At 42.7% G+C, this 24,269-nt stretch overlaps 1 protein-coding gene across 2 annotated transcripts in view; it reads left to right on the top strand.

Annotated features, from left to right (window-relative positions):
* phyhip (phytanoyl-CoA 2-hydroxylase interacting protein) overlaps window positions 1–13,591 on the top strand; it is a 74,116-nt gene extending 60,525 nt beyond the window's left edge. For both annotated transcript variants that reach the window (XM_062961046.1, XM_008120145.3), the window contains one exon: window positions 781–13,591. In XM_062961046.1, the coding sequence (XP_062817116.1) occupies window positions 781–1,315 (535 nt within the window). In that variant the 3' untranslated portion in view covers window positions 1,316–13,591. The remainder of the gene's footprint in view (window positions 1–780) is intronic.
* Window positions 13,592–24,269: the final 10,678 nt, after the last annotated feature.

Here is a 24,269-nt window from a genome sequence, read left to right as displayed (position 1 = left end):
CACCCAGTGGCCTAGACATACATGGGCAAAAATAAGAGGCTGATGGAAGCCAGAAAGTCCATGCCTTGCCACTTGTCCGATTGTCATCTCCTGTTGCTGCATGTCTTACTGTAGCAACAAAAAGGGGCACTAGTGGTATGAGTCTCCATATGGAGAGAAAAAGTGCAATATAAATAAACATACAGTAGAGTCTCACTTATCCAACATAAACGGGCCGGCAGAACGTTGGATAAGCGAATATGTTGGATAATAAGGAGGGATTAAGGAAAAGCCTATTAAACATCAAATTAGGTTATGCTTTTACAAATTAAGCACCAAAACATCATGGACAGAAAAAGTAGTTCAATACACAGTAATGCTATGTAGAAATTACTGTATTTACGAACTTGGCACCAAAATATCACGATGTATTGAAAACATTGACTACAAAAATGCGTTGGATAATCCAGAATGTTGGATAAGTGAGACTCTACTGTAATAATAATCTATAAACATAATAAAAGTGAAAATATGTACAATCTCCCACTTCCACAAATGTTCTCCACAAACACCATACTGCTCACCACCCAAGTGAAGGCTTTCATACGGGGACAATTTCATCTCCCTTCAATTGCGGTGCCCAGAATTGGACACAGTGTGATTTCAGGTGTGGTCTGACCAAGGCAGAATAGAGGGGGAGCAGGACTTCCCTGGATGTTAGGTGGAATCTCTTTTCCTGCCATTTCACTCCATTGTCCCATGTTGTCTTAGTCTGATTGTCTGTGTTTCCCTTTGGGACAGAATGCACAGTGGGAACATCATGAAGCCGTACCTGAAGGACAACAGCGGCAGCCACGGCTCGCCCACCAGCGGCATGCTCCACGGCATCTTTTTCAGCTGCAATACCGAGTTCAACACAGGCCAGCCTCCCCAGGACTCGCCTTATGGCCGTTACCGCTTCCAGATTGCCGCCCAGCGCTTCTTCGGCCCCAACACCAATCTCTACTTTGCGGACTTCTACTGCATGTACACCGCCTACCACTACGTCATCCTGGTCCTGGCGCCCAAAGGCTCTCCGGGAGACCGCTTTTGCCAGGAGCGCTTGCCTCAGTTGGACATTTCCTGCAACAAGTTCCTGACCTGCTGCGTGGAAGACGGAGAGCTCGTCTACCGCCACGCTCAGGACGTCATCTTGGAGATCATCTACACCGAGCCGGTCGACCTCAGCCTCGGGGTCCTGGGGGAAATCAGCGGGCACCAGCTCATGAGCCTCTCGACCGCCGACGCCAAGAAAGATCCCAGTTGCAAGACGTGCAATATCAGTGTGGGGCGCTAGAGACTGGAGAGCGGCGGGAGGGATGGGAGGTCTCTGCAAAGGCAAGACCCTCAGGAATGGAAGTGGCTACTGAGAGCCCCGATTGGGAGTCAAGGGCAGTGGGCTGGAGATTCAGGCCCACAAGCGCGAATCCACGAGCCCCACATCCATATCTCTCTCTTGGTCTCTTTCCTATTGTCTTGCATGTTTGCTTAGCCATTGTAAATAAGATCCTAACGCAGGGGAGAGATGGAATCAGGGCAGCTTTGCAGGGTCTGTTCTTCTCGCAGAACCATTCCAGATCCTCCCCTTCTATGCCCCTTGCCCCCCCTAAACTCAGATGGATATTTCACTTTGCACACACAAAGCAAATTGTCTGGCCAGTGGCATTGCAAACACTTCATGTTCCTTATCGGGACCCCATATTTAGAACATTTCTCTTTCTCCTTCTCACTGCTTCCTTTGGCCCTTTCCTTTCATGCCAACCACATCCCCCAACCTGCCAAGGGGTCTCTGGACCTCCCCAAGGATCTTCTTCACAGCCCCAGCTTTCTCGGTTCTTTGAATAGAGGGGAATGTTGGGCAAGTGGGCTTATTAATAAAAGACCCTCCCCATAAATGTACAGCAGAGTAACTTATTAGCAGTGACCCAGCACTAGTCGCCAAAAGTGACAAAAAGAACAAAAACATGCAGACCAATGTTATATCTTCCTTTGGAGGCTTTTCACGCTGAGGCTTTCTCATACTGTGGCCTCTCTCATACTGAGGCCTTCTCATACTGAGGCCGCCCTCACACTGAAATCTTCTCATACTGAGGCTGCCCTCACACTGAAGCCTTCTCATACTGAGGCCTCCCTCACACTGAGGACTTCTCACACTGAGGCCACCCTCACACTGAGGACTTCTCATACTGAGGCCGTCCTCACACTGAAGCCTCCTCATACTGAGGCCATCCTCACACTGAAGCCTTCTCATACTGAGGCCGTCCTCACACTGAAGCCTTCTCATACTTAGGCTGCCCTCACACTGAGGCCTTCTCATACTGAGGCTGCCCTCACACTGAGGTTTTCTCATACTGAGGCTGCCCTCACACTGAGGCCCTCACACTGAGATCTTCCCATACTGAGGCCTCCCTCACACTGAGGACTTCTCATACTGAGGCTGCCCTCACACTGAAGCCTTCTCATACTGAGGCCGCCCTCGCACTGAGACCTTTTCATACTGAGGCCACCGTCACACTGAGGCCTTCTCATACTGAGACTGCCCTCACACTGAGACCTTCTCATACTGAGGCTGTCCTCACATTGAAGCCTTCTCATACTGAGGCTGTCCTCACATTGAAGCCTTCTCATACTGAGACTGCCCTCACACTGAGGCCTCATACTGAGGCTGCCCTCACAGTGAGACCTTCTCATACTGAGGCTGTCCTCACACTGAATCCTCATACTGAGGCCTCTCATGCACTGAGGCTTACTAAACTATAGGCATACCTGCTTATGTTCATCTACAGTTTTTGCATCCATTTAACCCTTTCACATTTTTGTAATTAAAAATACCTAGTTTTTAATATTTCTGACAGGGTAAACTATTTTCAGCAGGTGAGCTGGCATGGGGCTACCATCTCTTTGGTGTGAGGATTGGCCTCGGGGCCTGTGCCAAAGGAAATCTAAGCCACGGTAGGGATGGGTTGGGGGCGAAGAACCCCATGAAAAAGATCACTTGGAGATCCCCTCCCCTTGTCCCAGGGTGTGATACCCTATTTCTTCACATCCTCTATTTATTTTGATCAAATTCAACAAAGGGAGTGACAGGTTCCAACTGGTCTGTTGGCAGCTCAGAGGAGGACTGGAATGCGACTGGGCGGTGGCTGCGCAGAGGGATCCTGCCTGTCACCCCCCACCTTTGTGCCAGGCTGCCCAGCCTTGCCTGGTAGATGTGCTTCTCTGGGCTGGCGGGAGGAATCCTGTCTGCCCACGATGCCTGGGCTGCATTATGCACCTTTATAGGACTGCCTTTTGAAGCAGAAAGGAATAGGGAGAGCAGAGAAGGGGGACTAAACCCCATAGAAGTACTATTTCCCCCAATTGCTCCTGCTTCATTTTCTTTGTCTGAAGGAGCTCCAGAGGCAGCTCATTCAAGCAAAGGAATGGAATAACAGCCCTTTCCCCCTGTCTTTCTTAAAAACAGTTTAAGATGTTATCCCCCACATTATTATTATTATTATTATTATTATTATTATTATTATTATTATTATTATTATTATTATTGTAAGACACAGCAAACAAGATAGAAATGCTGGATTTCGTATCACAAAATCACAAGTCGAACACTTCCCAAGCGTTTACGACTGTGTGATGTATTTTCGGATAATTCGCGCAGATCCCAGTAGGGTGGCCTTTTGCAGTTGGCAGATCGTAATTTTGTCAATGTATAATTATTATTATTATATAGGGAGCCTCCGGTGGCCTAGGGGATAAAAGCCTTGTGACTTGAAGGTTGGGTTGCTGACCTGAAGGCTGCCAGGTTCGAATCCCACCCGGGGAGAGCACGGATGAGCTCCCTCTATCAGCTCCAGCTCCATGCGGGGACATGAGAGAAGCCTCCACAAGGATGGTAAAACATCAAAATATCTGGGCGTCCCCTGGGCAACATCCTTGCAGACGGCCAGTTCTCTCACTCCAGAAGCAACTCCAGTTGCTCCTGACATGGAAAAAAATATATTATTATTATTATTATTATTATTATTATTATTATTATTATTATTATTAATTTGAAACACAACAAGATGAGTCCATAGCAGACACTCTTCTGGCTGTTGTATTGGATCACACGTCGGACACTTCCCAAGTGTCTAGGACTGTGTGATGTATCTGTGAATAAACATAATAATAATAATAATAATAATAATAATAATAATAATAATAATAATAGGTGCCGTGTCTAGGACTGTGTGATGTATTTTCGGATGATGAGTGCAGATCCCAGCAGGGTGGCCTTTTGCAGTTGGCAGATCGTGATTTTGTCAATCTCTGTTGTTTACAAATGCCGGCAGAGATCTTTTGGCACGGCACCCAATGTGCCAATCACCACCAGGACCACCTGTACTGGTTTCTGCCAGAGTCTTTGAAGTTCAATCTTGAGGTCCTGATAGCGGCTGAGTTTTTCCTGCTGTTTTTCGTCAATGCAACTGTCACCTGGGATGGCAACATATTATTATTATTATTATTATTATTATTATTATTATTATTACAGTAGAGTCTCACTTATCCAACATAAATGGGCCGGCAGAATGTTGGATAAGCGAATATGTTGGATAATAAGGAGAGATTAAGGAGAAGCCTATTAAACATCAAATTAGGTTATGATTTTACAAAGTAAGCACCAAAACATCATGTTTAACAACAAATTTGACAGAAAAAGTAGTTCAATACGCAGTAATGCTACGTAGTAATTACTGTATTTACGAATTTAGCATCAAAATATCACAATGTATTGAAAACATTGACTACAAAAATGTGTTGGATAATCCAGAACATTGGATAAGCGAGTGTTAGATAAGTGAGACTCTACTGTATTGACACAACGACATTGTATGACACAGCAAACAAGATAGATATGCTGGATTTCGTATCTCAGAATCACAAGTCGAACACTTCCCAAGTGTCTAGGACTGTGTGATGTATTTTCGGATGATGTGCGCAGATCCCAGTAGGGTGGCCGTTTGCAATTGGCAGATCATAATTTTGTCAATGCTTATTGTTTCCAAATGCCGGCTGAGATCTTTTGGCATTAATAATAATAATAATAATAATAATAATAATAATAATAATAATAATATCACACAGTCCTAGACACTTGGGAAGTGTTCAACTTGTGATTTTGTGATACGAAATCCAGCATATCTATCTTGTTTGCTGTGTCATACAATAAAATAATAATAATAATAATAATAATAATAATAATAATAATAATAATATAATAATAGGGTTGTTGTATGTCTTTCGGGCTGTGTGGCCATGTTCCAGAAGCATTCTCTCCTGACGTTTCGCCCACATCTATGGCAGGCATCCTCAGAGGTTGTGAGGTATGGATCACAACCATATCCATACCTCACAACCTCTGAGGATGCCTGCCATAGATGTGGGCAAAACGTCAGGAGAGAATGCTTCTGGAACATGGCCACACAGCCCGAAAGACATACTACAACCCTGTGATTCTGGCCATGAAAGCCTTCGACAACACAATATAATAATAATAATAATAATAATAATAATAATAATTTTTTAACTCCCAAATGCAGCTTCACAGGTGGATTTTGGAGACAGGGACAAGCAATGATGTTCAACAGCTCCAAGGGACTGAGTCTACATGTCCTAGCCAGTACCAAGGGCAGGATTTATTGGGCTAGACCACGTTACCTATCTGAAGCCAACCTGTGGCAACAGAGCTACTGGGAAGAGGCTAGAAGGGATGGGGGAAAGGGAGAAATCGACTTGGCTTCGAAGGCGTTAACATGTCTTTTGTGGCCGCTCCCCAACTTGGTTGAGTCTCAACTTGCCCCCTGTTACCTCACTCCGCCATCAAAACCTGCTCCGCCGAGACAGGCTAGACCTGATCTCTTTGGCTGCTCTCCACCACCACCCTTTCTCTGCGCCCCAGGCGTGGCCCCCTCCTTCCGCATAAGTAGTTTTTATTTGTTTGGGTTTTCTCCTGCTGCGTGTGAATATTTTGCTCACCTAGGGAGACGGCTGTTTCTCGCCATGGCACCTTGACATGACAATCGAAAAGTCTTGTCTGTTTCAGGGAAGTGTGGATGTTGCACTTGGCCAGCTTGATCTGCATTGACTAGCCTTGCAGCGTCAAATAATATATAATAATAATAATAGCTTTATTTTTATACCCCGCCCCATCTCCCCGAAGGGACTCGGGGCGGCTTACATGGGGCCTTGCCCCGACACAACAATATAATAACAACAGCAAAACAATAAAACAAATATCCCAACAAAAAACATCAGCATCAATAAAACAGTCATAAAAATCCACATACAGCATAAAATGTTAAAAACAGGAGACTAATACACGGATCTGGGCAAAAGTGCAGCATATTTCAAAAAGGGGAGAGGTAGTTTCATAGCTAAAATGGTCAACAAAGTGCAATGTAATAAGGCAAAGCATCAACAATGGAGCTACAGTAGAGTCTCATCCAACATAAACGGGCCGGCAAAATGTTGGATAAGCGAATTTGTTGGATAATAAGGAGGGATTAAGGAAAAGCCTATTAAACATCAAATTAGGTTATGATTTTACAAATTAAGCAGTAAAACATGTTATACAACAAGTTTGACAGAAAAAGTAGTTCAATACGCAGTAATGCTATGTAGTAATTACTGTATTTATGAATTTAGCACCAAAATATCACGATGTATTGAAAACATGGACTACAAAAATGCGTTGGATAATCCAGAATGTTGGATAAGCCAGTGCTGGATAAGTGAGACTCTACTGTATTGTCAAAGCCGGGCTGCTTCCTGCCTGGGGGAATCCTTGGTTGGGAGGTGTTAGCTGTCCCTGATTGGTTCTTGTCTGGAATTCCCATGTTTTTTTATTGTTGTTCTCTAACAGCCTCCATGCCGAACTACACAGAGAGGCCAAGGAAATCCACAAGCATGTGGACAATTTCAACAGAAAGGAGGAAACCATGAAAATGAACAAAATCTGTCTGCCAGTACAGTAGAGTCTCACTTATCCAACATAAACGGGCCGGTAGAATGTTGGATAAGCGAATATGTTGGATAATAAGGAGGCATTAAGGAAAAGCCTATTAAACATCAAATTAGGTTATGATTTTATAAATTAAGCACCAAAACATCATGTTATACAACAAATTGGACAGAAAAGGTAGTTCAATACGCAGTTATGCTATGTAGTAATTACTGTATTATGAATTTAGCACCAAAATATCACGATGTATTGAAAACATTGACTACAAAAATGTGTTGGATAATCCAGAATGTTGGATAAGCGAGTGTTGGATAAGTGAGACTCTACTGTATTACAAAAACTCTAAAATCAGGACAGTAAATAAATAAAAATTCTCAAAAATGGGAATTCCTGACAAGAAACAATCAGGGCCAGCTAATGCCGCCCAGCAAAGGATTCCCCCAGACAGGAAGCCGCCAAACTTTGAAACTGCAAGGCTATTCAGTGCTAATCAAGATGGTCAATTGCGACATTTTCCTCAAACAGTTCTTTCTCCCACCCTGGAAATCATTCCACAGATATTTAAACCCCACTTGCCTAGTTTCCAACAGACCTCACATCCTTTGAGGATGCCTGGTATAGATGTGGGGACACCTCAGGAGAGAATGCTTCTGGACATGGCCATACAGCCCGGAAAACTCACAGCAACTCAGTAATTCCGGCCATGAAAGCCTTTGACAACACAGGATAAGATCATTTTTGGATGTGGTGTAAAGAACTATTGAACTGCACTTTGCACTGCATCCAAAAAAGAGACACAAGCAGGAATAAGAAGCACTCCACACACATCTTGTTTCCAAAGAAGTAGTAAATCTCTTGCACATAAAAAGGAAGAAGGAAGGGGGAGAGTCAAAGGAATGTGGCTGCACCTTTTAAGAGGAACTGGTTTTTTTTCTTTTAGCACAAACTTTCATCTTCAAATGCAGGTTACAAAGCATACTTATACAGTGGAGTGGAATGCAATAGGATCCAGAAAAATGCAAATTGCGTCTCTTGCCCAAAATGTTTAAAGAGCTGGACAATTTTTTTGAGATCATGCCTGTGATCGGTTAGCATTGGTGGGTGAAAACAATAGATCTGTTTTCCAAAAGTCAAGTTTCCTTGGGTTTGAAAAATTCTCAGAGATCCCTTTGTTATATGTGCAGTCGTTGGGACTCTTCTATTAATATATGTAGCGTGTCTTTGTTCATACCTCTGCGAATAGATTAGAATTTGGGGATATAATTCAGTTATGCAATTTCTTTGCAATTTCCAACGTTTGGTTGTCTTGTTTCTCCACTTGTGTAGGGACTTTCCTATCCTACCTGCTGCATATGTATCAAGGGGATATTTCCAAAAAGAGTTTTCAACCCAGGCAAACTGACTTTGGCACACATTGATGCCAGTTGAGATCGGAAAGATCGCCAACCTTCTCCACTATGGCTGCACTCCAGTTCTCATCATCCCCTACCAGCAAGGCCAGTGATGATGGGAATTATAGACTGGCACATCTAGATTTATGATTTAGATTTATCAAGGTGACCCATCTGTTCCATACAATTTCACCGGATTCCATCATAATCCTGTTGGCAAAGTTTGGGTCTTTCCCTGAAGTTGGATCCAGTATCCTTTGACTCAAATAGTGGCACATTCAGAGAATTTCAATCAAAAGTATGTTTTAGCAGCTCTTAAAGGGCAGAAGGAGATCTACATTACCCTTTTGGGGTGGGGAGGGTTTAGCTTTAGGAGCGGCCGACGTGCTTTTATTCTCGGCTCTGTTTGGAAACGCGCAAGTGTCCAGATGTCCCGTGCCGCCTGCTGTGTCGTGGTTTTGCCGTGTGCCATAGCAGTACCGTGCTGTGAATGCTGCTCGCATGGAGCCATAAGAACCCTTGCCTTTTTCTAGACCAGCTTTTCGTTCTGCCCCGTCCCTTTTTTCCGCTGTTGCACCGCGCATTGCAATCTTGCCGAATGGAAAAGTGCCACTTGCCCCTGGGAATGCTGTATGTATTTCGAGGCAAATTCAAGTAGTCTCGATTTTGTATGCGCGTGCTAAAAATCCCGGAGTGCATTGGTGATGGATTTATCCAAAACTGCCTTCAACAGACAGAAAAGACAGTGAGCTCAGAAGGCCCTGTGGGATTTACACCTTCTTTTCTTAGCAAGAGCATTTCCAAATTCACTTGCTGGGGGAAAAAAATACAGTGCCAATAGGTTATAGAGAGCATTAGCAGTGAAGTAAGAAAGCCTTGCAGTGAGACAGGCACCCAGGTCCCGTATAAAATCCAAATTATCTGCTTTGAACTGGATTATATGGCACTGTAAAAAGGTAAAGGTTTCCCCTGACATTAAGTCCAGTCGTGTCCGACTCTGGGGGTTGGTGCTCATCTCCATTTCTAAGACGAAGAGCCGGTGTTGTCCATAGACATCTCCAGGTCATGTGGCCGGCATGACTGCATGGAGCGACGTTACCTTCCCCCCGGAGCGGTACCAATTGATCTACCCACATTTGCATGTTTTCGAACTACTAGGTTGGGAGGAGCTGGGGCTAACAGCGGGCGCTCATTCCGCTCCCGAGATTTGAACCTGGGACCTTTTGGTCCGCAAGTTCAGCAGCTCAGCGCTTTAATACACTTCGCCACCTGGGGCCCCTAATGTCTGTCATAAAAAGGTAAACGTTTTCCCCTGACGTTAAGTCCAGTCGTGACCGACTCTGGGGGTTGGTGCTCATCTCTATTTCTAAGACGAAAAGCCAGTGTGGTCCATAGACACCTCCAAGGTCATGTGGCCAGCATGATTGCATGGAGTCTAATATGTAGACTCATATTATCCAGTTCAAAGCAGGTAATGTGGATCTCCTGCTTTGATATTCTGGATTTTGGAAGTTTAGAAGAGGCCCCAGTGGCTCTTTCAATATTGTTAGGGATGCAAATACGGAGTATGTGCCTAAAGCCAATCACTTCCCCAGAACGGCGGCTAAACTTAGCCTAGTCCGACAGCTCATTCTGTGCTAAAACCGGAATTGTAATAGGCAGAGGAATTGAATGATTGAAACATTTCCCCATAGACCTGAGCAAAGAGAAAAAAACCAGTCAATGATGTCTGGTGGGTAGCTGAGCTCGTAAACACAGCAACAGCGGCTACGACAACAACAAAATTAAAGACTCATCACTTTTGCTCGGTATACAGTTTCCTGAGATTAAAGCCTGCCTGCTTTTTGTGGGTGGAAATTCAGAAAAAGAATACACCAAGGATGGGGCAAAAGTGACTGGGTGGCAGTGTCAATTGGCCTTTATACCTGAGTACAGTCATCTCTCCACATGTGTGTTTTTGACTTTTGCGGATTTGGCTATTCCTGAATTCGATCAAAAATATGCTTTCTGGGAATCTCTTAATTCCTTCAATGCTCCTCAAGTCACACCAGAAGACATAGAGATTTCTAGAGCCAACACCTGCCCAGGAATACAGTAGAGTCTCACTTATCCAACCTAAATGGGCCGGCAGAATGTTGGATAAGCGAATATGTTGGATAATAAGGAGGCATTAAGGAAAAGCCTATTAAACATCAAATTAGGTTATGATTTTACAAAATGAACACCAAAACATCATGTTATAAAACAAATTTGACGGAAAAAGTAGTTCAATACGCAGTAACACTATGTAGTAATTACTGTATTTACGAATTTAGCACCAAAATATCACGATATATTGAAAACATTGACTACAAAAATGCGTTGGATAATCCAGAACGTTGGATAAGCGAGTCTTGGATAAATGAGATTCTATTGTATTTAGGTTCCCCAATGCCCAGTGGAAAGGGACATAGATTTGTGCTGGAAGAGCTAGAAATTCCTAGAGAGATGACATTATGTGTAAAAAAAATAGCAATTTATTTATTTGCAATTTTTTTCAATTTCTGAAGTGGTCTTGTGCCACTGAGCCAAGCCCGGGCAACCTGTGGCACTCCAGGCCTGCCATAAGCTCTGCATATGTAGAGGGCTGACTGTATTCTGTTTAGGAAATTATGGAAGTTGCAGTCCACGAATATCTGCAAGGCCATAGGTTGCCCATCCATGATGCTGCTATTTGCGCAGATGAGATGCAACTGACTTTAAACCTGTAGCTCCTAACCAGCAGAAGATACAAGGGCTGTGATCCTACAATGCATGCACAGTCTTAAGTGTTGCACATAAGACTCACTTGCCACCAGACTCAAGATTGTTTATGTTAATGCAGCAGCCATTGTGTGGCCATAGCCAGACACAGACAGTATTTCATCCACCAAGATCCACTGGAAGTCTCCGTAGATGATGTCTTCTGTTTGCATTTGGCTGTGGGAACATTGCCAGGCATTTCTTTGCTTTCCACCATCGGATAGGCATTGGAAGCAAGTATTAATATCGGCACGGTCCTGACAAAGAAGAAGGCCCCACTCAGTAACTGAAAAAAAAAATACATAGGAAAAGTACCTTATACACCATAAAGGTGTATAAGGAACACTTAGATATTGCACAGAAGATATTGTATAAAAAAATAATGCAATTAGGTTTTGTTTGGTTACCCTTTGGTTCTGTTTCTGGCATCTTTTGCTTTCTCTCTTTGTCTCCAACCCCAATAGGCATCATCCACTATGGATTTAAGGTGATATAAGACAGGTTGCTGTGAGTTTTCCAGACTGTATGGACATGTTCCAGAAGCATTCTCTCCTGACGTTTCGCCCACATCTATGGCAGGCATCCTCAGAGGTGTGTGAGGTCTGTTGGAAACTAGGCAAGAGGGGTTTATATATCTGTGGAATAATGTCCAGGGTGGAAGAAATAACTCTTGTCTGTTTATGGAATGCCTTGCCGCCCCATATGAGAGCCGTGCGTGAGTTGGGGCCTTTTACCCTAGCACTCAAGACCTGGCTCTTTACTAGAGCTTTTAATCTATGTTAATTTTATCAATATTTGTATGTATGTATTTTTATCCTTTACAATTTTATCTTGTAAATCGCCTAGAGCATCTTGGATGGAGGGCGATTAATAAGTAATTAAATGATGAGGATGAGGATGATGTTTGAAGAAAGTGTGAATGTTGCAATTGACCATATTGATTAGCATTGGATGGCCTTGCAGTTTCAAAGCCTAGCTGCTTCCTGCTTGGGGGAAATCCTTTGTTGGGAGGTTTTAAGCTGATCCTGGTGGTTTCTTGTCTGGAAATTCCAAGGCGGTCAGTTGCAATATTCACACTTGCCTCAAACAGGCAAGAGTTCTTTCTTCCACCCTGGACATTATTCCATTAACCCCCACTTGCCTAGTTTCCAACAGACCTCCCAACCTCAGAGGATGCCTGCCATAGATGTGGGTGAAACGTCAGGAGAGAATGCTTCTGGAACACAACCACGCAGCCCGGAAAACTCACAGCAAGCAAGTGATTCTGGCCATGAAAGCCTTCGACAACACATTGACATAAGGCTCTTCATTGCAATCAAGGCAAACCTTATTGAGCTTAATAGTGGTCTCGAATGGCTGCTTACATTTGGCAAAAATAAAATGTTAGTCCACTGTTGGTTGCCCCCAAATTAACATACTTTGTTTTATTTAGGGAAGGCTGAAGAGGGGAATTAGAGACTAATATTAGAGTTAATCAATATTGTTTCCAATACAGTAGAGTCTCGCTTATCCAACATAAACGGGCTGGCAGAACGTTGGATAAGTGAATATGTTGGATAATAAGGAGAGATTAAGGAAAAGCCTATTAAACATCAAATTAGGTTATGATTTTACAAATTAAGCACCAAAACATCATGTTATAAACAAATTTTACAGAAAATGTAGTTCATTACATAGTAATGCTATGTAGTAATTACTGTATTTACGAATTTAGCACCAAAATATCACGATGTGTTGAAAACATTGACTACAAAAATGCGTTGGATAATCCAGAACGTTGGATAAGCGAGACTCTACTGTATTGGGAATGTAAGATAGGACTCTTTCCTAACTGGATTGAGATGGTATCTTATTTTGACGGAGGTTAATTGGTTGATCGATGAAGCAAACCTGAATCAATATAATAAAGTCCCAGGGAAAAACAAAGGTTGATAGACAGATTGAAGTCCGGGAGAATTATACCCTTAGGGGAAGCATTCAGACATAGGAAAGTTGCTTTATATACCATAATAGGCTTTTTATCTGTCCATCTATGTGACCATTAACAATCTAAGGTGACTGAATATGCTATTTAGGCCTTTTCTACTGGGTAGAGGACTAATGGGTGTTGTCATCCAGCACAGATAGATAGCATAGGGTTGGGGAAGGCTGATATAAAGCACTGAGTTGCCATATCAACAAGGCAACCTAACCACGTTGACCATCTATTTAGTATCATCCTCCAAGCCTTTGCACGAAACCGGGAATTTCAGCATGGCAAATATACAACTCGAAGCAGCATCCCAGGCACCAAGTGATGCTTTTCCAGACTGTATGTACATGACGCACGCTGGAAAACAATATCCAAAGCAAAAACTGTGCTGTGCTTGCAGTGTGTATCAATAAATTACAGACCTGTGTTGAACCGCCTCTCTGGTTTCATTCTCTACATGTTTCTTCAGGGCGTCTTTTACCTTTCCACCACAGCAGTACCTATTTATCTACTTACATTATGGTTTTCAAACTGCTAGGTGGGCAGAAGTTAAGCTGACGGCGGGAGCTCACCCCGACCCGGGCTAGAACCTGCCAACTTTCCGGTCAGCAGGATCTTCTATACCTGGCGGTTTAACCCATTGTGCTAGCCTGGCCCGGCTCATTAATTTTTGAGCACATTAATGGGTTTGTATCCATGTTGATCAGGGGAGGTATGATAATGAAAATCATACTTACACAGTGTAGTGGGCAATATTATTATTATTATTATTATTATTATTATTATTATTATTATTATTATTATTATATTATGACACAGCAAACAAGATAGATATGCTGGATTTCGAATTAAAAAAACACAAGTCAAACACTTCCCAAGTGTCTGGGACTGTGTGATGTATTATTATTATTATTATTATTATTATTATTATTATTATTATTATTATTATTATTATTATTACACAGCAAACAAGATAGATATGCTGGATTTCGTATTAAAAAATCACAAGTCAAACACTTCCCAAGTGTCTAGGACTGTGTGATGTATTATTATTATTATTATTATTATTATTATTATTATTATTATTACACAGCAAACAAGATAGATATGCTGGATTTCGTATTAAAAACTCACAAGTCAAGCACTTCCCAAGTGTCTAGGACTGTGTGATGTATTATTATTATTATTATTATTATTATTATTATTATTATTATTATTATTATTATTATGACACAGAAAACAAGATAGATATGCTGGATTTTGTATCACAAAATCACAAGTCGAACACTTCCCAAGGACTGTGTGATGTATTTTCAGATGATGCGCGCAGATCCCAGCAGGGTGGCCTTTTGCAGTTGGCAGATCGTAATTTTGTCAATGTCTACTGTTTCCAAATGCCGGCTGAGATCTTTTGGCACGGCACCCAATGTGCCCATCACCACCAGGACCACCTGCACTGGTTTCTGCCAGAGTCTTTGAAGTTCAATCTTGAGGTCCTGATAGCGGCTGAGTTATTATTATTATTATTATTATTAGGTATTGAGGTGTGAACAGTGACTTCTGTATGGATATTACGGTGGCCACATCATGTTGAGATATGGGTTGCTGTGAGTTTTCCAGGCTGTATGGCCATGTTCCAGAAGCATTATTTCCTCATATTTTGCCTGCATCTATGGCAGGCATTGTCAGAGGTTGTGAGGTCTGTTGGAAACTAGGCAAGTGGAGTTTATATATCTGTGAAATAATCTGGAAGAAAAAACTATTGTCTGTTGGAGGCAAGTGTGAATGTTGCAATTGGCCACCTTGATAAGCATTGAGTAGCCTTTCAGTTTCAAGGTCTGGCTGCTTCCTGCCTGAGGGAATCCTTTGTTGGGAGGTGGCAGCTGGCCCTGATTGATACATGTCTGGAATTCCCCTGTTTTCTGAGTTGTTCTTTATTTACTGTCCTGCTTTTAGAGTTTTTTTTAAATACTGCTAGACAGATTTTGTTCATTTTCATAGTCTCCTTTCTTTTTGAAATTGTCCACATGCTTGTGGATGTCAATGGCTTCTCTGACATGGTGGTTGTGAGAGTGATCCAGCATTCGGTGTTCCCAAATAATATGCTGTGTCTAGGTTGGTTCAGCAAGTGCTCTGCTACGGCTGACTTATCTGGTTGAGTTAGTTCCTTGATTCATGTTTGAGCACTGCGTTTGGCGGTCCCTATGTAGACTTCTTCCAGGCAATAAGCAGCCAGACCTTGAAGCTGAAAAGCTATTCAGTGCTAATCAAGGTGGCCAATTGCAACATTCACACATGCCTCAAACAGGCAAGAGTTCTTTCTTCCACCCTGGACATTCCACAGATATGTAAACCCCACTTGCCTAGTTTCCAACAGACCTCACAACCTCTGAGAATGCCTGTCATAGATGCAGGCAAGACATCAGGAGAGAATGCTTCTGGAACATGGTCATAAAGCCCGGACAACTCACAGCAACCCAGTGATTCTGATCATGAAAGCCTTCGACAACAACTTGTTGAGATTTGCCATCGAGAGTGTTGCACCTAAATGGTGCTCTGCAAGTTGGTGGCTTCACTTTTATTGGGGTTTATTTATCACCAGATGGACTTCTTTTGCTCTTTGAACCCATTTTCTGCAGCAATTGAAGCAAGCTAAGGGCCATGGGGTGAGAGAGAAGGAAGGGAAAGAAACCAAGACATTTAAAAAAGTTGGGAAAGTGGGGTAATGGAGGATGAACTGGGACTGTCCTCACCAAATTGGGACAGTTGGAGCGTACATATTTTCAGGCACAGCCGGACGGCAGAAGAAAGCACTTCAGTCTTTTCAAGTTGGTAAGTTTCAGCTCTCTAAGCAATACGGTGGGAGAATTATTTTAAAATTGCTCATCTGGAATGCCACATTGTGAAGTTAGAATGATGCCTAGCAATTAGCCCACCGCAGCTTTGCACGTGTCTACAAATGTACTTGGCATGCTCTCTGAAACAGGGCAAGAACGGGGAAGGCTTGTTCCAGACCCTTGGCACGGGCTCTTGCTTGGAACGTGGGCAATTTATATCTCTAGCCCTTTCAACCCCAAACACACACACACACACGCCCCTGTAGATGCTATTCTCATTCTTTGACGGTTGTTGCTATGCACAACACACACTTTGCGAATCCGACATGTAGTACAGAGAACAAACAGTTGGAAGGAGCGCCTGGTTAAATGGCAATTAGACTGCAATTACCCAACATGCTCCGTGGCATCCCAATCCCACTTGGAATATTAGGCATTAAGTACATGATAACAAATAGAAAACAGTGTTCGCAGTTCGTGCTGCTTTCAAATGCGCTGTTAAGCAGCCACAGTCGTAATGATATCAGTTATACACCAAATACAGTAGAGTCTCGCTTATCCAACGTAAACAGGCCGGCAGAATGTTGGATAAGCGAATATGTTGGATAATAAGGAGAGTTTAAGGAAAAGCCTATTAAACATCAAATTAGGTTATGATTTTACAAATTAAGCACCAAAACTACATTGTTAAACAACAAATTTGACAGAAAAAAAGTAGTTCAATACGCAATAATGCTATGTAGTAATTGCTGTATTTACGAATTTAGCAACAGAATATCACGATATATTGAAAACATTGATTACAAAAATGCGTTGGATAATCCAGAACGTTGGATAAGCAAGTGTTGGATAAGTGAGACTCTACTGTATATGGAATTACTGTATATACTAGAGTATAAGCCTAGTTTTTCAGCCCTTTTTTAAAGACTGAAAAAGCCCCCCTTGGCTTATACTCTGGTGAGGGTCCAGGTTGGTTTATATTTGGGTCAGCTTATACTCAAGAATATATGGCACATTTATTATTTTTCTCTATTACAGTACAGTCTCACTTATCCAAGCTAAATGGGCCGGCAGAAACTTGGATAAGCTAATAATAATAATAATAATAATAATAATAATAATAATAATAATAATAATAATTTTATTTTTGTACCCCGCCACCATCTCCCCAGAGGGACTCGGGGCGGCTTACAGATATAAAACCAGCATACAGTAATATCAAATACAAAAACACACAAATAAATTTAAAAGGCATTAAAAATCACAATCATTATAAAATACATGAAAAACACAGCAATAAAAACATAAAATGAGCTGGGCAAAGTGCACTGAGTGGATATCTTGGATAATAAGGAGGGATTAAGGAAAAGCCTATTAAACATCAAATTAGGTTATGATTTTACAAATGAAGCACCAAAACATCATGTTATAAAACAAATTTTACAGAAAATCTAGTTCATTACACAGTAATGCTATGTAGTAATTACTGTATTTATGAATTTAGCACCAAAATATCACGATGTGTTGAAAACATTGACTACAAAAATGCGTTGGATAAACCAGAATGTTGGATAAGCGAGTGTTGGATAAGTGAGACTCTACTGTAGTAACAAATAATAATAATAATAATAATAATAATAATAATAATAATAATAATATAATAATAACTTTATTCTTATATCCCACCTCCATCTCCTAGAAGGGACTCAGGGCAGCTTACACAGGGATAAGCCCAAAAACAACAGAAATTTACATACGAACAGAAATTCAAAACAGTAATTGTAAAACAGTATAGCAATAAAATATAATATAGAAATTCTTGAAAGGATTCACAGTTTGGTTATGCTATTTTGTGATGACAACTACTGTATAGTAAATAATAAATTTTCATTTTTAAAAATTCAACTATAAATGTGAATTCGTTTTTGTGGAAATATAAGATATCCCCTGAAAATAAGACCTAGCGCATCTTTGGGAGCAAAAATTAATATAAGACACTGTCTTATTTTCGGGGAAACAGGGTATATGGAATTATTGTATATACTCGAGTATAAGCCTAGTTTTTCAGCCCTTTTTTAAAGACTGAAAAAGCCCCCTTGGCTTATACTCAGGTGAGGGTCCTGGTTGGCTTATATTTGGGTCAGCTTATACTCGAGAATATATGGCACATTTATTATTTTTCTCTATTACAGTAGAGTCTCACGTATCCAAGCTAAACGGGCCAGCAGAAGCTTGGATAAGCGAATATCTTGGATAATAAGGAAAAGGATAATATTAATAAGGATAATAAGGAAAAGCCTATTAAACATCAAATTAGGTTATGATTTTACAAATTAAGCACCAAAACATCATGTTATACAACAAATTTGACAGAAAAAGTAGTTCAATACACAGTAATGTTATGTTGTAATTACTGTATTTATGAATTTAGCACAAAAATATCAGCAGACTGAAAGCCAAAACCAAGGTCACCACAACATCTATGATAGAACTTCAATTTGCCGATGACAATGTAGTCTGTGCACATTCAGAAGAAGACCTACAAGCCACTCTAAACACCTTCGCAGAAGCATACGAGAAGCTTGGCCTCTCACTGAACATCGAGAAAACCAAAGTGCTCTTCCAACAGGCACCAGCTACTCCCTCTGCAAAGCCAGGAATACAGCTTAACGGTGTAACATTAGAAAATGTTGACCATTTCTGCTCCCTTGGCAGCCACCTCTCCACAAAAGTCAACATCAAGACTGAAATACAACAGCGCCTGAGCTCTGCGAGTGCAGCACTTTTCCGAATGAAGCAGAGAGTGTTTGATGATCGGAACATCCGTAGAGAGACCAAGGTGCTTGTTTTCAAAGCCATTCCCCTCCCAACCCTGATCTACGCCTGCGAAACGTGGACGGTCTACAGATGTCACACTCAACTCCTGGAGCATTTCCATCAGCGTTGCCTCAGGAAAATCCTGCAAATCTCTTGGGAAGACAGGCGGACAAATGTCAGCGTGCTTGAGGAAGCAAAGACCACCAGCATTGAAGCGATGCTCCTACGCCATCACCTCAACGTGGACTGGCCACGTTGTCCGAATGCCCAAAGTTCACCGTCTCCCAAACTCCGAACTCAAGAATGGGAAACGTAATGTTGGTGGGCAGGAAAAGAGATTTAAAGAAGGCTCAAAGCCAACCTTAAAAACTGTGGCATAGACACTGAGAACTGGGAAGCCCTGGCCCTTGAGCGCTCTAATTGGAGGTCAGCTGTGACCAGCAGTGCTGCGGAGTTCGAAGAGGCACGAATGGAGGGCTTAAGGGAGAAACATACCAAGAGGAAGGAGCATCAAGCCAACCCTGACTGAGACCACCTTCCACCTGGAAACCGATGTCCTCACTGCGGGAGAACATGCGGATCAAGAATAGGTCTCTTCAGCCACCTACGGACACCCCCCCAAGATAACAGAAACGGAGGACCATCATCCTTGACCTACGAGGTATCGCCTAAAGCAAAAAGTGGTCAAAGTACTGCCGAACTACTTTAATTCTATCATGTAGCTGCACCATTATAATGGGGCCACAATAGCGCAGTGGGTTAAACTACTACCGTGTTTCCCCAAAAATAAGACAGTGTCTTATATTAATTTTTGCTCCCAAAGATGCTCTAGGTCTTATTTTCAGGGGATGTGAAGAAGAATTCACATTTATTGTTGAACAAAAAATGAACATTTTATATATACTGTACAGTAGTTGTCATCACAAACCAGCATAACCAGACAAACTGTGAATCCTATCAAGAATTTCTTGTTACTACCAATATTTCCATGTACATTTACTGATCCTGCATGCTCTGGTGTTCTGTTCGTTGGGCATGCTTCCAAACAAAAACTTTGCTAGGTCTTACTTTTGGGGGAGGCCTTATATTTAGCAATTCAGCAAAACCTCTACTAGGTCTTATTTTCAGGGGATGTCTTATTTTAGGGGAAACAGGGTAGCGGCTGGAAATCTGCCTACTGGAGGGTTGGCAGTTTGAAGCTGGGTTTTTTTTTCTTCGTGTCAGGAGCAACTTGAGAAACTGCAAGTTGCTTCTGGTGTGAGAGAATTGGCCGTCTGCAGGGACGTTGCCCAGGGAACACCCAGAATTTTTTTGATGTTTTTACCATCCTTGTGGGAGGCTGCTCTCATGTTCCTGCATGGAGCTGGAGCTGATAGAGGGAGCTCATCTGCTCTCTCCCCAGGTTGGATTCGTACCTGGCAACCTTCAGGTCAGCAACCCAACCTTCAAGTCACAAGATTTTAACCCACTAAGCCATCAGGGGCTCCCAGTTCGAAGTCGTGAGTTGGGATGATCTCTCGACTGTCAGCTCTAGCTCCTGCCAACCTTGCAGTTCGAACTCTACAATTCTATGGTTCTATACATCTCTGTCTTCCACACCATTGCAGTTAATGTGGTGCCAACCTGCACTAACTCCGCAGTGTAGATACGCTCTGGGAGGGCACCAACATTGCAGAATTATACCATTCTGGCACTGCTTCAACTGTGGGTCAATGCAAAACAATATCAATGGAAATATAATCCCCAGCTCAAATCAGTTAGGTAGAGCAGCTAATATTTATTTATTATAGAGATCAAAAGAGTCTCAAGGAACGTCACGCACTCCTTCACCTTTTCCCACAAAGGAACCTGAGATTCCGCTTTTCTTGGTGACTTCTTGCCGCAGTCGCTTTCTGAGCTGTGGTTTTTCCGAAGTAGAGATTTTTCCATCTCTGGATTGTCCTCTTCTTCTATCTCCTCACACCATGGCTTTCTCTGTTCTTCCGTCTGTTGACATTCATCGTCCGGGTGTTCGCAGATGCTTTCGTTGCGATGGGATGAGACTTGGACCCCCATGCTCTTGTATTTCCTTTTCTGGCACAGCTGGACCTCTTCGTCAAACTCGACTCCCTCTTCGTCATCTAGAAATATATTTAAAGGGACATCGAGGTGGATGTCGATGGGAAACATCCTGCATTTCTTCTTGGATGGAGGTATGGTGCAGCTGCATTGGATTGCTTTCTTGCACTTATCCTCTATCCTGCTATACTCGGGTCTTTTCCTTCCGCGAGAACATTTCACCTTTGGGAAAGGAGTGGCCTTATGACTCTTTGGATTGAAGAAGCTGCTACAAGATGAGGCATATGTCTTACAACTGCCTTGGTCACTTTCCGTACGTTTTGGAGGATCCTCGGACTCGCGCACCACCGCTTTTGCTTCGGTATAAGCATAAGATGTAGAAGGACGTTCACACTCCGTCGGCTCTTTTCCCGATCTTTCCCTTTTCCGGCTGCAAGATGCTGGCGGGGCTACACAATTAGATACTCCGCCGCACACCCCTTTGTAGGTAACGTTGACTTGACATCGGTTCTTCTTCGGAGACTTCTGGGGACGTAGAGGGGAGCGGGCGCAAGATGTTTGTGGGCTTTGAGTGCGGACAGGTGTGCGGTAGCTCTGGGTGATGAATTCGGCCATCGAATAGGTGACCCCAACCTTTCTGGAGAGCTGCCTGGGAGTGAGGCCAAGGTTTCGCCACCTGGTCTTGCCAAGGTCCATTCTATTGTTGGTTATCGCTTACCCCATCTTCATGCCCACCTTTGCTCTCCATGGCTTGCAGTGGTTCAAAGAGGCCAGAAGTTCTGTGACATCAGCGCCTACAGAGTTGATGTCATAAGCATGGCTACACTTTAGGTGCAATGTCTGTGTCTCAGGGCCTGTCTGTACTGCACTTACCTTGTCACATGAGACGTACTTTGTGCGCCAGCTGCGACTGTACCTCGTGAAGTCTGACTTGGCCATGGTGGTCCACGCCTTAGTTACCTCCAGGTTGGATTACTGCAATGCGCTCTATGTGGGGCTGCCTTTGAAGACGGTTCGGAAACTACAGTTGGTACAAAGATCAGCGGCCAGGGCTCGGGCTGTGGCACAGGCTGGAGAGCAGCTGCAATGAATCACTGCAATGAATCACTCTGACCAGGAGGTCATGAGTTCGAGGCCCGCTCGGAGCCTATGTTTGTTTGTCTTTGTTCTATGTTAAAAGGCATTGAATGTTTGCCTATATGTGTAATGTGATCCGCCCTGAGTCCCCTTCGGGGTGAGAAGGGCGGAATATAAATGCTGTAAATAAATAAATAAATAAATAAATAAATAAATAAATAAATAACGGGAGCAAGATATAGGGAGCGGTCCACCCCTCTACTTAAGCAGCTCCACTAGCTAACAATAAGTTTCCGGGCCCAATTCAAGGTGCAGGTTATCACCTACAAAGCCTTAAACCAGGGGTCCCCAAACTAAGCGGATGCGGCCCTCCAAGGTCATTGACCTGGCCCCTGTCCTAAACTTTAGACTTAGGGTTGACCTAAGTCTACCTGGTCTTTGGAGGTCTCTTTGGTTACCTATGGTCTTATGAGATCATCTAGATAGTCTTTGAAGGTCCCTTTGCTTAGCTATGGCCTTGTGAGGCCATCTAGATGGCTTTGGGAGGTCACTTTCCTTACATATGGTCCTATCAGACTGTCTAGATGGCCTTTGAGGGTCTCTTTCCTTATCTATGGTTTTATGAGATTGTCTAGATGGCCTTTGTGGACCCCTTTCCTTACCTATGGTCTTATGAAACCATCTAGATGTTTTTTGAGGGTCCTTATCTATGGTCTTGTGATGGCCTTATGAGATCATCTAGATGGCCTTTGAGGGTCCCTTTCCTTATCTATGGTTTTATGAGATTGTCTAGATGGCCTTTGCAGGCCCCTTTCCTTACCTATGGTTTTATGAAACCATCTAGATGGCCTTTGAGGATCCCTTTCCTTATCTATGTTTTTATGAGATTGTCTAGATGGCCTTTGAGGATCCCTTTCCTTACCTATGGTTTTTATGAGATTGTCTAGATGGTCTTTGGGGGGCCCTTTCCTTACCTGTGGTCTTATGAAACCATTTAGATGGCCTTTCAGGATCCCTTTCCTTACCTATGGTTTTATGAGATTGTCTAGATGGCCTTTGAGGCCCCTTGCCTTACCTATGGTCTTATGAAACCATCTAGATGTTTTTTGAGGGTCCCTTTCCTTATCTATGGTCTCGTGATGGCCTTATGAGATCATCTAGATGGCCTTGAGGGTCCCTTTCCTTACCTATGGTCTTATGAGACCATCTAGATAGTCTTTGGAGGTCTCTTTGCTTACCTATGGTCTTATGAGACCATCTAGATAGTCTTTGGAGGTCTCTTTGCTTACCTATGGTCTTATGAGACCATCTAGATAGTCTTTGGAGGTCTCTTTGCATACCTATGGTCTTATGAGACCATCTAGATAGTCTTTGGAGGTCTCTTTGCTTACCTATGGTCTTATGAGACCATCTAGATAGTCTTTGGAGGTCTCTTTGCTTACCTATGGTCTTATGAGACCATCTAGATGGTCTTTGGAGGTCTCTTTGCTTACCTATGGTCTTATGAGACCATCTAAATAGTCTTTGGAGGTCTCTTTGCTTACCTATGGTCTTATGAGACCATCTAGATAGTCTTTGGAGGTCTCTTTGCTTACCTATGGTCTTATGAGACCATCTAGATGGTCTTTGGAGGTCTCTTTGCTTACCTATGGTCTTATGAGACCATCTAGATAGTCTTTGGAGGTCTCTTTGCTTACCTATGGTATTATGAGACAATCTAGATAGTCTTTGGAGGTCTCTTTCCTTACCTATGATCTTATGAGACCATCTAGATGGTCTTTGGAGGCCTCTTTGCTTACCTATGGTCTTATGAGAGCATCTAGATGGTTTTTGGAGGTCTATCTCCGCAATTGCCTCCTGCACTATGAACTTACATGGGCCTTAAGATCATCTGATGAGGCTCTTATCTCGCTCCCATCCCCGTCTCAGGTGTGGCTGGCGGGGACGAGAGAGAGAGCCTTCTCGGTGGTGGCTTTGGAAGTCTCTCCCCAGGCAGATCAGGTGAGCCCTGTCATTGCCCATCTTTCGTCGTCAACTGAAGACATGGATGTTCCTGAGCGTGTTTGAATAAATAGCCCATTTGACTTGTCATCTACTCTGTGTTTACAAATTTAATAGCACTTTACCTTGCTTCTCACTCTACATGCTATAGCACTTTAACTGAAATTGTTCCCTTGTTCCTTCTTTACTCATTTTGATTCTATTCTTGGACCTCGTGGAATGAGGTATTAGTCACCCTCTGCTGTGCAGAACAATGTGATGTTCCGGTTTTTAAGTAACTGTTATATTGTTTTTATCTTGTATTGCATTGTTTTTAAATC

Source organism: Anolis carolinensis, unplaced genomic scaffold, assembly GCF_035594765.1.
Source record: "Anolis carolinensis isolate JA03-04 unplaced genomic scaffold, rAnoCar3.1.pri scaffold_8, whole genome shotgun sequence".
Lineage (NCBI taxonomy): Eukaryota > Metazoa > Chordata > Lepidosauria > Squamata > Dactyloidae > Anolis > Anolis carolinensis.
This window is presented reverse-complemented; position numbering and strand designations above follow the sequence as displayed.